The sequence below is a fragment of the Rattus norvegicus genome, chromosome 7, assembly GCF_036323735.1.
Source record: "Rattus norvegicus strain BN/NHsdMcwi chromosome 7, GRCr8, whole genome shotgun sequence".
NCBI classification, from domain to species: domain Eukaryota; kingdom Metazoa; phylum Chordata; class Mammalia; order Rodentia; family Muridae; genus Rattus; species Rattus norvegicus.
The window spans coordinates 65394201-65409428 of NC_086025.1; the positions used below are offsets into that span (position 1 = coordinate 65394201).

Below are 15228 nucleotides of genomic sequence, written 5' to 3' on the forward strand. Positions count from 1 at the left end.
TGTTTCTAAATATACTTTGTTTCTGAAATTTTCTCTAATAGATGTGTATCAAATATTAATCAGCACCAAACTTTGAATAGCATTGTAGTTATTTTTTAAATTAATTTATGTGTATGGATTGTATGGATGTTATACTTTCATGTTGTCTATGTACTACATGTGTGTAATGCCTGTAGAGGCCAGAAGAGGGCGCTGGATCCCCTGGGACTGGTGTCACCACAGTTGTGAGCTGCTGTGTGGTTGCTGGGACTCTGGAAGATCAGCCAGTGCTCTTAACTAATCAGCCATCTCTCCAGCTGTAGTTGTTCATTTTTAAAAAATATTCTTATTTTTTTTAAAGATTTATTCATTTATTATATATAAGAACACTGTAGCTGTCTTCAGACACACCAGAAGGCGGCATCGGACCCCATTACAGATGGTTGTGAGTCACCATGTGGTTGCTGGGAATTGAACTCAGGACCTCTGGAAGAGCAGTCAGTGCTCTTAACTGCTGAGCCATCTTTCCAGCCCTTAAAAAATATTATTTAACATGAAAATATAAAATATTTAATAATTTTAATTTAATATCTGCATGTACAGCTGCAGGCCAGAAGAGGGTATAAGATCTCTTTACAGATGGTTGTGAGCCACCATGTGGTTGCTGGGATTTGAACTCAGGATCTCTGGAAGAGCAGTCAGTGCTCTTAACCACTGGGCCATCTCTCCAGCCCCTTTCTGTTTTTTTTTTTTTTTTTTTAAATGTGTGGGTGTTTTGTTTACATGTATGTCTGTATATGACATGTGTGCAGTGCCTATAGAGGCCAGAAGAGGGTGTAGTATCCCCTGGGACTAGAGTTCCATATGGTTGTGAGCCATCATATGGATGCTAGGAGTCTTCCTGGATCTTCTAGGACAGCCATCTTCCATCTCTCCAGTCCCTTTGGTTGTTTCTTCACAGCTGTTTGGAGGTACATCCAGTAGGACCATGAAGACTCAAAATGGAGTAGAAGGGATAGACCTGCAATTAGGAGAGGGAAGGACTGTGTTCCGAGAGCACCAGGGCAGTGACAAGATGTCTCCCAGGAACCTCCAGAACCTGTGTAAATGTGGAAGGAGAGAATGGAGTTCATGACTCTGTCCATTTGCCTGAGTCATGCACGTGGGTCAGTGAGAAGAGTCACTGCTTGTAAGCCTGAAGACCTAAGTTTCAACCTGGTGACTCACATGAGGTTGCATGTAAGCCCCGACCTAAGTAAATTTCAAGAAGTGATGAAAAATTCAAAAAATTTGGGAGATAGCTTGAAAGAAAACAAAAGCCTTTCCCACAAGAAAGGGATGGCAAGGGGCTAGGTGGAGCAGGGGCAAGTGGAGAAAAGGACAGACTTGGAACATAGACTGTAGAAGTAGTGGGATTCAGTCACTGATTGGTTCAGTTACCTTTGAAGGCTTCAATCCTTTTGCAGTTAACTTCATGAGGTAATGGCTTCACAGTTCCTACATCCAAAATCTTACATGATTTCCCCCCTCCCCCATAACTTACTTGGTAATAAAACCTAGTTCTGGGGCCTGGGATATAGCTTCTTGGTAGACCACTTGCCTCATTTGTAGGAGGCTGCCTTTTTTTTTTCCCCAAACAAAAGAGACAAAACCCACCAAACCAGGCCCATCTAATCTGACCAGAGTCGTCATCTTCCATTCATCCCCTCTCGGGCTTGCCAACACCTATTACAGGAATACTTCTTTTGTAATTCTGTGCCACCTTAGATGGCCATGTGGTTGCTCTCCCTTTTCTTTGGAATTTTTTCAAGACCCGGTTTTCCTGTGTGGCCCTGACTGTCCTGGAACTTATTATGTAGGCCAGACTGGTCTTGAACTCAGAGATCTGCCTGCCTCTGTCCCCTGAGTGCTGGGATGAGAGCTGTGTGCTGCCACTGCCTGGGGTTGCTCTTTTATATAGTGAATATGTGACATGTTATCCTAAATTAAAAAAAAAAAAACAAAAATCCTGGAACATATTCACCACCACACTTCTCATGAGTTACTCACCAGCTGTGGCCTGAGTTCTTTTGATTATTTGCATAAATCAGATCCACCTGCAGATAATGAATATTCATTGTGGCCTGTGCTGTGCAAAACACTGAAGGTTTCTTGAGATGTTCTGAACAGTATCCTCAGTCTTAAAAGAGAGACATGGACTTCTTTACTTGCTCTCCTGAGATGACAGCACTCTTTGGGAAGATGAAAGTGTGCTGTGTTTAGAGATACCTAGTCTCATCATAGCAGTGGCAAGTGGTCAGTGATCTGCTGTAGTTAGTTCCCAAGCCCAAAATAGTTCACCTGTTTTTGACTTTGGTGAGAACAAAAGAGAAAGCCTAGCTGGCGGTGAGAATGGAAAGGCCTGGCCTAGTATGGTGGCACGTGCCTGCAATCCCAGGACATATAAAATAAAACAGCAGAATCAGGATGAAGAGATGGCGGGGTTGGGGATTTGGCTCAGTGGTAGAGCGCTTGCCTAGCAAGCGCAAGGCCCTGGGTTCGGTCCCCAGCTCCGAAAAAAAGAATAGGAAAAAAAAAAAAAAGAGATGCTTGGTGGTTGGGAGGATTTGTTGCTATTGCAAAGAGCCTAGGTTTGGTTTTGTGTGCCATACGATAGTTAATGTCTGTGACTTCAGTTCCAGCATATCCACAGACCTTTTCTGACCTTTATAGGCATCACACGCATGTGGTACACAAACATACATGCAGGCAGAACATCCAAACATGTTAAATAGAAATAAATCTAAAAACCAACCAACCAACCAACCAACCAACCAACAACCAACCAACAACCAACCAACCAACCAACAACCAACCAACAACCAACCAACCAACCAACAACCACGGCAAAAACAGAGAGAAACAGGAAGAATGGGAGGGAGGGAGGGCCTGAAAGGAAAGTGAGGTGTGCCACGGTGGCCACACATGCCTGCCTTCCCAGCATTTGTCAGGCAGAGTCAGAAGGGTCACAGAAACTCTGATGCCAGCTATGTCTGTTCAAGCTCCAGGATAGCCAGGGTGATATAGCCAGACCCTATCTAAAAGCATGCACATCTATGTATATCACATGCATTTACACATATTTATGAACACAAGAGCATCGCTAGAATTTAGTTTCTTTTAAAAAAGACTTATTTAATGTATATGAGTACACTGTAGCCATCTTCAGACACACCAGAAGAGGGCATCAGATCCCATTACTGATGGTTGTGAGCCACCATGTGGTTGCTGGGATTTGAACTGGAAGAGCAGTCAGTGCTCTTAACCACTGAGCCATCTCTCCAGCCCTAGAATTTAGCTTTGACTTCCTGGAACACTGAAAAGATGGTAGGACTTTCCATGTATCTGCATCATCTCCTATTCTCTTCCACTGATATATAGGGCTCACTTGCCAATCTTCGCATGTATTACTCATACGTTAGGAAAAAAAGCTTAAGGTTTTATTCTACTTTATTTTTTTAATTTTCAGTTGTGTCCTGACACGTGTGCCTATGAATGTAGTACTTTTGGAGGCTAGAGGATGTTGGAATCCCTGGAGTTACAGCAGGTAGTGAGCCACCAGAAGTGGGTGCTGGGAAGAAACTCTGTCCTGTGCTAGAGCAGCACCCACTCTTCTCTGGGGCCAGCTCTGCAGCCTGTATTTACAGTTTCTGTCCAGTTAGTGAGCTCAGATCTAAAGTTTTCCAGTGCAAGAGGCTCCTCTCCACTATATGACTTGACATTTGCAGGTCAGGCAGAGAATGTGCACAGTACTTGTAGAGACGGAAGCAGATCCGAAGATGGGCAGGGGGGAAGTGACTCATGCTTGTAATCTCAGTTGTTCTTTCGGGCTTTCCTTTTTCTTCCTGTTCCAAGATCCATAATGTTGTATTACATGTGGTTCATGTCTACATATGCTCTCTCGTCTGGGGTAGTCTGTCAGTCTTCCCTTGTTTCACATTAACACGAGCTTTTGTTTTGAGGTCAGCTCTCCATGTGTAGTGCAAGTTAATCTTGTGATCCTCTGACCTGAGCATTCTGAATGCTGGGGTGAACAGATATGGACCACCATGCCTCCTGTTAACTTTGACATTAAGGTTTTTACATTAATTGATCCATTGTTTGTGGGGTACTGTGTGCCACAGAATCAGTTTGGAGGTCCTGTGGGAGCCAAAGATTTTTTCCTACCCTGTAGGTTCTCGAGAATGGAGCTCAAGGCTCGAGTGATAAGCTTCTTTACACACTGAGCCATCTCAGTAGGTCATCTATATGTGTGTTGTGTATGTATAAATGAGTGTATATATGTACACATGTGTCTACACACAAGTGTGTGTGTATGTGAACACACACAGGTTCTCAGGATTCAAACTCTGTAATCCTGGCTACACTTCAATTCTCAGGAAGCTTTCAGCCTCAACTTCCCAAGTGATGGGATTATAAGCACAGTCACCTCTTCCCTGCCCACTTTCAGATCCTCTTTTTCGAGGTGCTTCAATTTCTGCAAGTGCTATACACACAGGGCCTGGACCGCAAATGTTATGTCACATACTGGGAAGCACCTAAGCCTCATAAAGAACTTAGATTTGAGCTCAGAACCCCTTCTGCGTTTCCTTTGTCTCTTTTAGCCTGGGCTTCTTTTCAAATGAGAGGATAAACTCTGTCTTATCACTTGTTTCATTTTAAAATCAAAAGTCCCCGTGACTTGTGCTTTATTCCTGTGGTGTTGGGGATTGAAACCAGGGACTTGTGTTTACTTCAGCTACATCTCCAGTCCCCCCCCCCCAAAAAAAGGGGAAACTAAAACCAAATATATATATATATATATATATATATATATATATATATATATATATATATATATGTCTTGTTTTCTGTTTGTTTTGCTTTGTAGTGCCGGGAATCGAAGTCGGAGCCTCGCACATGCTTAACGTGTTCTACTACTGAGGTACAATCTGAGCTCTACATTTTCAAACGTTGTTTATGTCTACAAAACCTTGACAACGCTCAATATTCCTGTACTTACGCTGAAACCTTTCAGAACTTTGGAGACAGGCTGTCAATCATTTTACCTTTAAAAACGGTCACGAGAGAACCTTATTCGTGAAGAAAGAGTTGCCACTGGCTTGCATGTAATAAAAAAAACCGAGGGAGAAAGGAAAGAAAAAACTAGAAGAAACTCGACGATGGATGGAAACACGCAGTCCAGGAGGCCTCGCCCATTCTGATTTCCTATTGGGTAAGCGTTCCATCAATCTCACTTGTAATTAAACCGCGGACGGAAGCAGGTTGGGTAAAGGGCGGGCTCTTCCTGTCCTCACTGCCAGGGTTGCGGTTGTTAGGAGGTGTGGCTCCTGGGGGCGCGGGAGGGCGGAGCGCGCGAGGCCCCGCCTGCTCCACTGGGGTGTGGGGGCGGGTCTCGCAGCTGATTGGCTGCTGACGCTGCCTGTTCGGAGACAGTTGCTGAGGAGGGGCACGCGAGGAGGAGGCGGTGTGAGGCTACCATGGCGGGAGGAATCAAAGTGGCGGTGTGGTCGGCGGTTGGTCCGGGGCCCGGGTGCTGCGGGGCCGGGGGCGGCGGAGCCGCGTGGCTGCTCTTGGTCGTCGCCGGCTGCGTGGTCGGCTGCTCAGGTACCACTGGGGCAGCGGCTGCCCAGGGGCCGGGCGCGAGGGCGTTAAATTTGGAAAAGTGGGTTCATCCCGAGGGTGCGGTCCGTTACTCGGAGCATCGCGGGACGCTGAGGGAGACGCTCCAGGGGCAGTGACGGTCCGTACTAACGGGTCCGGGGCTGCGCTCTGGAGAGCCCAGGTCGGGCGGAGGCCTGAACCTTCCCAGGAAGGGAGGCCTGGACTCGGGGGAAAACCATTTAGGGACTGCGTGGTGCTGCTACGGCCCTTAAATTTCTGGGTTAAAACGGATTACTGGGTTTCACCCTGAAACATGACATGAGAAAGTAAACGCCCCACTCATTCAGTTTACTAAAAACACCTCACGAATAGATCTGTCTTGATACAGTGGAGTAGAGTTCATCTGAATGTTTTCCAAGACAGGGTTTTCTCTGTGTAGCCCTGGCTATTCTGGGGCTCACACTGTAGACCAGGCCGGCCTCGAATTAAGAGATCCGCCTGCCCCTGCCTCCTGAGTGCTGGGATTAAAGGAGTGTGCCACCACCGCCCTCTTGTTAAGACCCTTCTCCCAATGAGCTCTGGAGAACACACCCGGAATCATTCTAGTAGAGAGACCATCAGCTTTGAGCAGGACATCCTTCCTAAGTTTATTCATTCTTCCAAGCACATTCATGTTGTACCTCCTGCTGGACAAACAACTCCCGACTGGGTACAAAACTTACTTTGTGTTCCCGTCCAGGAAAAATAAAAAGTTTATAAGAAATATGTTTTTTCCCCCTTGTTAAATTAGTGGACAGGAAAATAAGTGATATTTGTAAACTTCCACTGGGGGGAGTAGCAACTCCAGAGAGTAAAGACAGCCAGGTTTTAGATTCGAAGACATCCACAATCACACTGCCCCCTTCTGTTCTTGCCGGCCTGTCACTTGCTCTCACTGTGGCTTTAAGAAAGCCTAACACTCATAGATATATTGTTCAAAAGGGACTGAAAACTTCCTTTTGGGAAGAGAGTGTACGTTCAGGAAAGATTTCTTTTCCAGATCCAGGGCCTAACAGCCTGGAACAGGATTTGGAATTAATCCTATTACCTGAACAAACTTTTAAAATGGAGCCTTGGGTTGCGAAGAAATAAGAAACTATTAAGCACAATCAGCAGTTTCTTTCTTTGAGATTTCTTTTACAGGCTACTGGGGATTGAAATGTAAAGCAAAAAGCCAGGCATAGTGGCACAGGACTCTACTCCCAGTACTTGGGAGACCAAGGGAGATGGATCTCTCTAATTCGAGGACAGCCTGGTCTACATAGTGAGTTCCAGGGCAACTGGAGCTTCATGGTTCCAGAAACAAACAAATAATAAGTAAAAAAGCAACCAGAGGCACACTTTTCTGCTTCCCTCCCTCCTCTTATTGAGACAGGGTCTTGCCATGTTGTTCAGGCTGCTATGAAATTCACTGTGTAACTCTGGCCCACCTGTAACTCAAGAGCCTCCTGCCTTGTCCTCCAGACTGCTGGGGTTACAAGCATCATCAAAGGTTCCAAAGTTTCTTTTAGGAGGAGAGGCTCAGGGTCTTCCTAATTTGAAGAAGAGTCATCTCCAGGGACAAGTTAGAATGCTGACCTGGTTACATGAGTGTCAGCTGTGAAGAGCAATCTTGTAGCACTCTAAAAGCCAGGTTCTCAGATAGTGGAATTTTATTCAAAGGTTGGTTACTTGTCACTGGAAGTTTTAGAAACATTAATTCTAAAAATAATGTGTGTTTTAGACTATTTAGCAATTATTAATAGTTAAGTATAACTAATTAAGTATTAATAGTTAAGTAGGTGAGCTGGTGAGATGAGTCAGTGGTTAAGAGCACACTGAGTCTCTTCCAGAGGTCCTGAGTTCAATTCCCAGCAACCATGTGGTGGCTCACAATCATCTGTAATGGGATCTGATGCCCTCTTCTAGTGTGTCTGAAGACAGCTACAGTGTACTCATATATAATAAGTAAATAAATCTTTAAGAAAAAGTAGGCAAAACCCTTGCAGTTTAGTGTGTGTGTGTGTGTGTGTGTGTGTGTGTGTGTGTGTGTGTGCGCGCGCGCGTGTGCACATTTAGGAGGGGTTATGTGCACATGTGTGCAAATAAAGGCCAAAGGTTGATATCTGATGTCTGTTTCAGCCCCTATCTACCCTATTTTTGAGACAGGCTCCTCTAGTGGACCTAGAACTTAAGAGATTTGACTAGATTGCTGGCCAGCAGTCTCCTTGACTCCTGTCTCTTCCCCCAGGGTTGGGGTTGTAGGTCAGCGACACTCTGCCTCAGTTTTATGTGAGTGCTAGGCTTCTGAACTCAGGCCCTTTTGTTTGCAAAGCAGATACTTGACATACTAGAGGCATCGTCCCAGCCCCAACTTTAAATTTTGAGAGTGTGTGTCCTTTGTTCATGGCTTACTGTATTATTTAATTTGTTGAGCTGCTGGGCTTTTATAGCCCATGTTAGCCCTTTGTATCAGAGAATGTCTTAATTCTTGATCCTCTTGTCTGTACCTCCCACGTGCTGGGATTATAAGCATTTACGTCCATATGCCACCATGGCAAGAGATTTTCAGGCCAGTGAGATGGTTCTGTGGGTAAAGAAGACTTGCCACACAAATCTGGTGACCTGAGTTGGATTCATGAAACTATAATTGGAGATTGGCTCCCCAGAGTTGCCAGGGTGGGCAGACAGACACATGAACACATAACACACATACATACATACACATATATGTACCCATATGTACATATATACACACATATATAATAAAGTAAATAAGATAAAGAGATCTGTAAGAATTGATTTTTTTATTTTGTAGGATAAGTTTTAAATATATTTTTTATTTTACTAATTATTATTATTAGCTGAGCTGAGAATTGAACTTAGGGCCTCAAACACTCAGTGTAATCTTTAAGTTTAGAGGCTTCTTGAGTAACTGGATTGCTCTTGACAGAAATGAGTTGAGGGTATTTAAGAGTTAGAAGGGCTGGGGTTGGGGCCCTGGGTTCGGTCCCCAGCTCCGGAAAAAAAAAAAAAAAGTTGGAAGGGCCTAGAGAGTGTGGGTCTGAGTGTGCATTGCTCCTGGAGAGGACCTGAGTTTTGATTCCCAGCACCCACATCAGGTGGCTCACAGACACACAGTCCACCTCCTCTGAAGGCTAAAGTATCCACACACTGATAGACAGACACATAGATACACAATTAAAAGCAAATCTTTCCACAGATCACCCTCCCTAGGCTGAACCAGCAGTATGTTTGGCATCAGTGCATTGCCAACCATGTATGTGGCTGGCCAAGGTGCTGATTTCAGTTGGAGGTTACTACCTGAAAAAGCTTGAAATTCTTTTCCATGAATGGTATAGAATTAAGGAAAAGAAAACTAGGTTGGTTGCTTTGTTTTTTGTTTTTTTGAGACTTTTTTTTTTTTTTTTTTTGTCTCATTCTGGCTGCCCTAGAACTAGCTTTGTAGACCAGGCTGCCCTCGAATTTAAAGATCTGCCTGCCTCTGCCTCCACCTCCTTAGTGCTAAGATTAAAGGCACGTGCCAACACTGCCTGACTCAGAAAACTAGACTTTAAATAATGTTAATAGTGGAGCTATTTCTTTAAAAATGTATATTTTAAAAAATTAATTTTGAACTTCCACTTTATTGGGAGTAAGAATACAGCTTTTCAGTGGTTCCCGCTGCTGCTTCCTGAGTGAATGTCAGTTACCATGCCATCCATCCTCAGTGAATCACACAGTGTTTTCAAGTTTTGCATAAACCTAATTCCATCTGTTTTTATCTTATAAGGTAGGATTTGCTGTATAACTCAAGCTGGTTTCACATTCATTGTGCAAGCCTTAGGACTTACTTTGATGATTTTTCTTAGTTTCTCAAGAACTAGGATGACAACCATGCACCACCATGCTCAACATAATGGGGTGTGTGTGTGTGTGTGTGTGTGTGTGTGTGTGTGTGTGTGTGTAGGTGTCCTTAGAGGATGGTGGATCCCCTGGGGCTGGAGTTAAAAGTAACTGTGAGCTGCTCCACATGGTGGTAGGAATTGAACTCAAATCCTCTGGAGGAGCAGTAAGCAGTCTTAACCACTGAGTCATCTCTTCAGCTGCTCAACAGGAATTAAAAAAAAAAAAAAGATTCTTTTTTTTCTTTTAGAAGGAATCTTTTAGAGGAAATTCTGATTACTATAGGATTGAACCCTGTAGTGAGAAACAGGCACCCTAATCTGACCTAACGCTGTTTTTATTAGCCCACAGGGTTAGGTCTCACTGTGGCATTCACTCTCCAGTGAGAGGAGTTGTTCGTTCTCCTCCTCCACCTGCCCCTGCTCTTTGCACTGTGTGTGGACCTTAGCCTCTCCATTTTGATGGCATATGTAAGACCTGCTTTTTTAAAATTGAGATTTACTGTGCAAATGCTATTTGGTGGATTTTAGTATTTTCACAGTATTGTGCCAGTATTGTGACTGCTAGTCTTCTGTTCCTGCCTTCTCTCCATCCCGTCCCTGCACTCGCTCAATCCATTTCTTGTCATGGCATTCACTCCTTCCAGACATTGTATGTAAATTGATCTGTCATTTTCTTCTTGTGGCCATTTTTCTTTTGTGTGGCTTCTTTCACACAATGTAACATTTTTAAAGTTCATCCATTTTTATAGCAGGTGTCAATATTTCTTTCTTTTTTTTTTTTTCTTTTTTTCAGAGCTGGGGACCGAACCCAGGGCCTTGAGCTTGCTAGGCAAGTGCTCTACCACTGAGCTAAATCCCCAACCCCAATATTTCATTTTTTTAATTTAAAAACTTTTATTATATTTTATTCATGTGAATATTCTGTTACCATGTATTGTGCACCCTGTGCATGCCAAGTGCCTATAGATGCCAGAAGAGGGCCTTTGATTCCCTGGGACTGGAGTTAGATGATACTTAGGGAATTGAACCTGGGTCCTCTAACAGCAGCCAATGCTTGTAACTGCTGAGCCATCTCTCCCGCTCTACTGCTGCGGTTTCTTTCGAGCTGCGTAGTCCATTGTGGGAATGTAGCACATTTTGTTTACCTGCTCATTAGTTGAGCAACACTGGCCTTTTCATTCTTTGGTGGTTATGCAGGAAACTGTATGACAGGTTTTTATACACATTCATGTGCATATTTTTGTGTGAACACATTCTCAAATATCTGGAACCGTACAAGGAACTATTAAACTATAATATTTTCCAGAAAACAGTTCTATCATTTTACGTACCTGCCAACAGTACATGGAGTGGGTGGGGGTGGTTCCTAATTTCTCCATATTCCCAACCAACATTTGTTACTGAGTTTCTTTCTTTTTCTTTTTTTTTAAGATTTATGTATTTATTTTATATGAGTACACTGTTGCTCTTTTCAGACACTAGAAGAGGGCATCAGATCCCATTACAGATGGTTGTGAGCCACCAAGTTAAACTCAGGACCTCTGGAAGAGCAGTCAGTGCTTTTTGATCGCTGAGCCATCTCTCCAGTCCCATTACTGAATTTCTTAAAAAGAATCTAAAATTTATTTATATTGTGTATGTGTTGTGTGTATACACCAAAGGTGTATGGAGAGGACAGTTTACGGTTGGCTTTCATCTTCCATCACATGGGTCCTGAAGATCAAGTGCAGCTTGTCCCATACAGCAGCAGTCACTCTTGTCTGCTGACCCACCTCTGGCCCTAAGCTTTTTTATTTATTTTTTAGACAGGGACTCACTCTGCAGTCCTGGCTAGCCTGAAACTGACTGTGTAGTACAGTCTAGCCTCCAACTCACAGGGATCTACTTTCTCCCTTCTGTGTGCTGTGATTAACTGTGTCAGCCACTATGCCCAGCTGCAAGCATTTGTTTGACAGTAGCCATTCTAGTAGGTGTGAAGTAGTGTTTTATTTGTGGCTTTGATTTCTATTTCTTTAGTGATTTGAGCCCCCCATTGTCATGAACATTTATTTATGTTTGTATTTTCTTTTTTTTTAAAAGATTTATTCATTTATTATATATAAGTACACTGTAGCTGACTTCAGATACACCAGAAGAGGGCATCGGATCTCTTTACAGATGGTTGTGAGCCACCATGTGGTTTCTGGGATTTGAACTCAGGACCTCTGGAAGAGCAGTCAGGTGCTCTTAACCGCTGAGCCATCTCTCCAGCCCATGTTTGTATTTTCTTTGGAGAAATATCTATTCACATCGTTTGTTTGTTTAAAGAACTGGGTTAGGCCTGGGTATGGTGGCATATAATTTTAATCCATGGGACACAGAGACAGGAGATTCTGGGATTCAAGGTCATCTTCAGCTGTATAGGCAGTTTGAGGCCAGTGTGACGACACTGGATGGAAGGGGGTGAGGAGAAGGAAGGACTATTGTTGTCATAGTTGTGTACCTGTACCAGCCACTGGAAAACATTTCCTCCTGTCTCCTGAGGTAGTCTTTTTATGTTCTTTGTGTTATTTGCATTATTGGTCTCTCTCTGTAAGTTTTATGTATGTGTGGGCACAAATACATGTGTGGGCACATGTATGTGTGGGCGTCTGTGGAGAATAGAGGGCAACCTCAAGTGTCATCCTTAGGAACATTGTCCCTCTCCTTGAGTCAGGGTCTTTCATTGGCCTGAACTCATCAGCTAGGCTAAAGTGACTGGCTAGGGAGCCTCTTCCTAAGTACCAAAGGGTACTTCCTGTTGTCTCTCTCCCCTGAGCTGAGATTATGATGTACAACACTAATATTTTTCCATGGGTTCTAGGATCTAATTCAGATCCGTGAGCTTGCAAGGCAAGAAGTGCTTGCTTTACTGACTCAGCCTTGTCTCCCATGCCATCTCCTTCCTTTCCTCTGTTCTGGTGCTGGTAGCAATGGTTTCACATTTCCTGAAGTCTGCTTTAGGGATTTCTTCTTGACTTCTGTATATTTTAGGATCCAACCTAAGAAACCATTGTCTAACCCAAGGCCATGGAGAGTTATACCCATGTGTTTTTTTTTTTTTTTTTTGGTTCTTTTTTTTCGGAGCTGGGGACCGAACCCAGGGCCTTGGGCTTCCTAGGTAAGCGCTCTACCACTGAGCTAAATCCCCAGCCCCTATACCCATGTGTTTTATATTTTGCTCAGACTTATGCTTACGGTTAAATATAAATTTATAAAGTTAGTCTTAGTCTGACGATGGGGATGTCTCTCAGTGATAGAGTGCTTGCCTGGCATGTACAAAGAAAGCCCTGAGTTGGATCCTTACCACAACAACCAACCAACCAAACAATACCAAACGGCAACAACAAAAAGGTCTTAGTTTCACTTTAAAATCATTTTAGCTGGCAAGGTGGCTCAGTGGTTCGAGGTGCTTGCTCATCCAGTCTCACAACCTGAATCGAATACCTAAGATTCATGTGGTGGAAGAAAAGAACTGACTCCTGAAAGTTGTCCTCAGGCCTCCACAGTCAAACTGTGCAGGCTCCCCACCGAAGTAAATTAAAAGTAAGATGGGCATTGATGCTTTCAGGTTTGGTTTGGTTTTGGTTTTTTTGAGATAGGGTTTCTCTGTGTAGCCTTGGCTGACCTGAAACTCACTCTGTAGACCAGACTGGCCTCAAGCTTACAGAAATGGGCCTGCTTCTTCCTTGTGAGTGCTGGGATTAAAGGTGTGTACCACTGTGCACAGCTCAGTAATGTTTTTTGTTTGGATAACTTTGACTTGGATTTAGTTGAGGATGTTTTTCCTTTCTATTTTTTTGGGGAGGGAAAGGGAAGGATACAGGATTTCTTTGTGTAACAGCCCTGGCTGTCCTGGGACTCAAACTCAATCTGTAGATCAGGCTAGCTCAGACAGATCTGCCTGTCTTTGCCTCTCAATTGTTGAGATTAAAGGTGTGTGCCACCACGCCTGCCTGAGGACTAAGGATTTCTTATTTAAATCTATATCCCTTACACTAAAAAACCACACTGATAATTAAATTTGTGCTTACTATTATTCAGAAGTTCTGCGTGGGGTTTTAAAGATGGCTTAGACGGTAAGGGTGCCTGCTGTCAAGTCTGATGGTCAGAGGTAGACAACGGAAGGAGAGTCAAGGTGCCTCTGATCTGCACATGTGCACACCCACACCTCACTCATCCCAACAAAAAATAGATGTAAAAATCTCTGCCTAATATAGAAATTCAATGAAGAAAGAGAAGTTTTGGGTTTAATCTCTCTCTCTTTTTTAAAAGATTTATTTATTTAACGTATATGACACTGTCACTATCTTCGGACAACCAGAAGAGAGGATCAGATCTCATTACAGATGGCTATGAGCCACCATGTGGTTGCTGGGAATTGAACTCAGGACCTCTGGAAGAGCAGTCAGTGCTCTTAACCGCTGAGCCATCTCTCCAGCCCCGGGTTTAATCTCTTAATACCACAAAGAAAAACATTATTCAAATGTTTGTGTCAAAGAAAGTAGGTTGGGTGGGAAGATATAGGGAGTGATTTCTTGTAAAACCTTTTTTTTTTTAAAGATTTATTTATTTTATGTATGTGAGTACACTGTTGCTGTCTTCAAACACACCAGAAGGGGGCATCAGATCCCATTACAGATGGTTGTGAGCCACCATGTGGTTGCTGGGGTTTGAACTCAGAACCTCTGGAAGAGCAGTCAGTGCTCTTAACCACTGAGCCATTTCACCAGCCCCTAAGAAGTAGCTTTTACTATTTATTTTGTGTTAATGTAATGTTAACTATTTGTAATAGTTAAATAATTAAAGGTTGAGACTGTAACCCAGTGACAAAGTGTATGTTTAGCATGTTTGATATCCTGTAGTCCTAAGCAAGCACACATGTGAGCAAGTGTGTGCACACATGCAAATTAGAGATAAAACTGCCACCTTCTCTCATTTCAGTTTTTCTGTTTGTTTTGTTCTTTGTTTGGTTCATATTTTTAAGCATATTAGCAAAGTGGTCAGTTTAATTCTTTTAATAAAATGAGTTCTACTTATGACTTGTTCTGTTCTGTTATACTTAATTCTTGTTTCCCTTTTTGCCTAAAGCTGGAATTGATGTAAATGTGGTCATGCTTCAGGAATCCCAAGTTGATATGAATTCCAGTCAACAGTTCTGTTATAAAAATGTGCTTATCCCAAAGTGGCATGATATATGGACACGGATACAGGTAATTAGAAGCCCCACCCCGTGCACCTCAGCTCCCTTTACCAGCCTAGAGTACTATGATCCTGAGGTAAACGTTCTTCCTTCTTGCTTGTGTTTGCTTCCTCCCCTGTGGAGTCTGCACACTCATGCCTCTTCTGAAATGTCTTGTCCTACTTTGGCTGGAATCTGGGGTGCCTGTCTGAACTCTTGTCCTGCGGTTCCCATTCTGTTCTGACTGTGTGAGAGAAGTTTCCTCTACGTAGAATGACTTTGGGCTCTTTTATTTCATAACACAGTTCAGTTGCCCAGCAAGCACGAGACTCTGGCTGTGACAGTGATTGAACAGAATAAGTCTTTGAAGATGGTGCTGTAAATACAGACACTGATGAGGGTGTGTGCTGTTCACATTAACAACACGGGAGCTGGGCTTCTAGGGTTTTGTAAAGTCTTTTATTTTCTGATACAAAATAC

At 43.3% G+C, this 15228-nt stretch overlaps 1 protein-coding gene and 1 long non-coding RNA gene across 6 annotated transcripts in view; one reads left to right on the plus strand and one right to left on the minus strand.

Moving 5' to 3' along the window:
* On the minus strand, nucleotides 1-5204 carry LOC134479888 (uncharacterized). The gene is made up of 2 exons (XR_010053747.1): nucleotides 5067-5204; nucleotides 1-1000 (listed from the first exon to the last, which is right to left on the minus strand). It is a non-coding gene; the product is annotated as an uncharacterized LOC134479888 (long non-coding RNA).
* Nucleotides 5097-15228, plus strand: part of Nemp1 (nuclear envelope integral membrane protein 1) — a 24758-nt gene continuing 14626 nt past the window's right edge. The window contains exons 1-3 of one of the 5 annotated variants that reach the window (XM_039079879.2): nucleotides 5488-5625; nucleotides 9891-10016; nucleotides 14658-14779. In XM_039079879.2, coding sequence (XP_038935807.1) covers nucleotides 14681-14779 — 99 coding nt within the window. In that variant the 5' untranslated portion in view covers nucleotides 5488-5625; nucleotides 9891-10016; nucleotides 14658-14680. Of the gene's footprint in view, nucleotides 5234-5436; nucleotides 5626-9890; nucleotides 10017-14657; nucleotides 14780-15053; nucleotides 15149-15228 lie in introns of those variants that run through there. The other 4 variants (XM_039079878.2, XR_010053040.1, NM_001271249.1 and 1 more) reach the window with 4 other exon arrangements.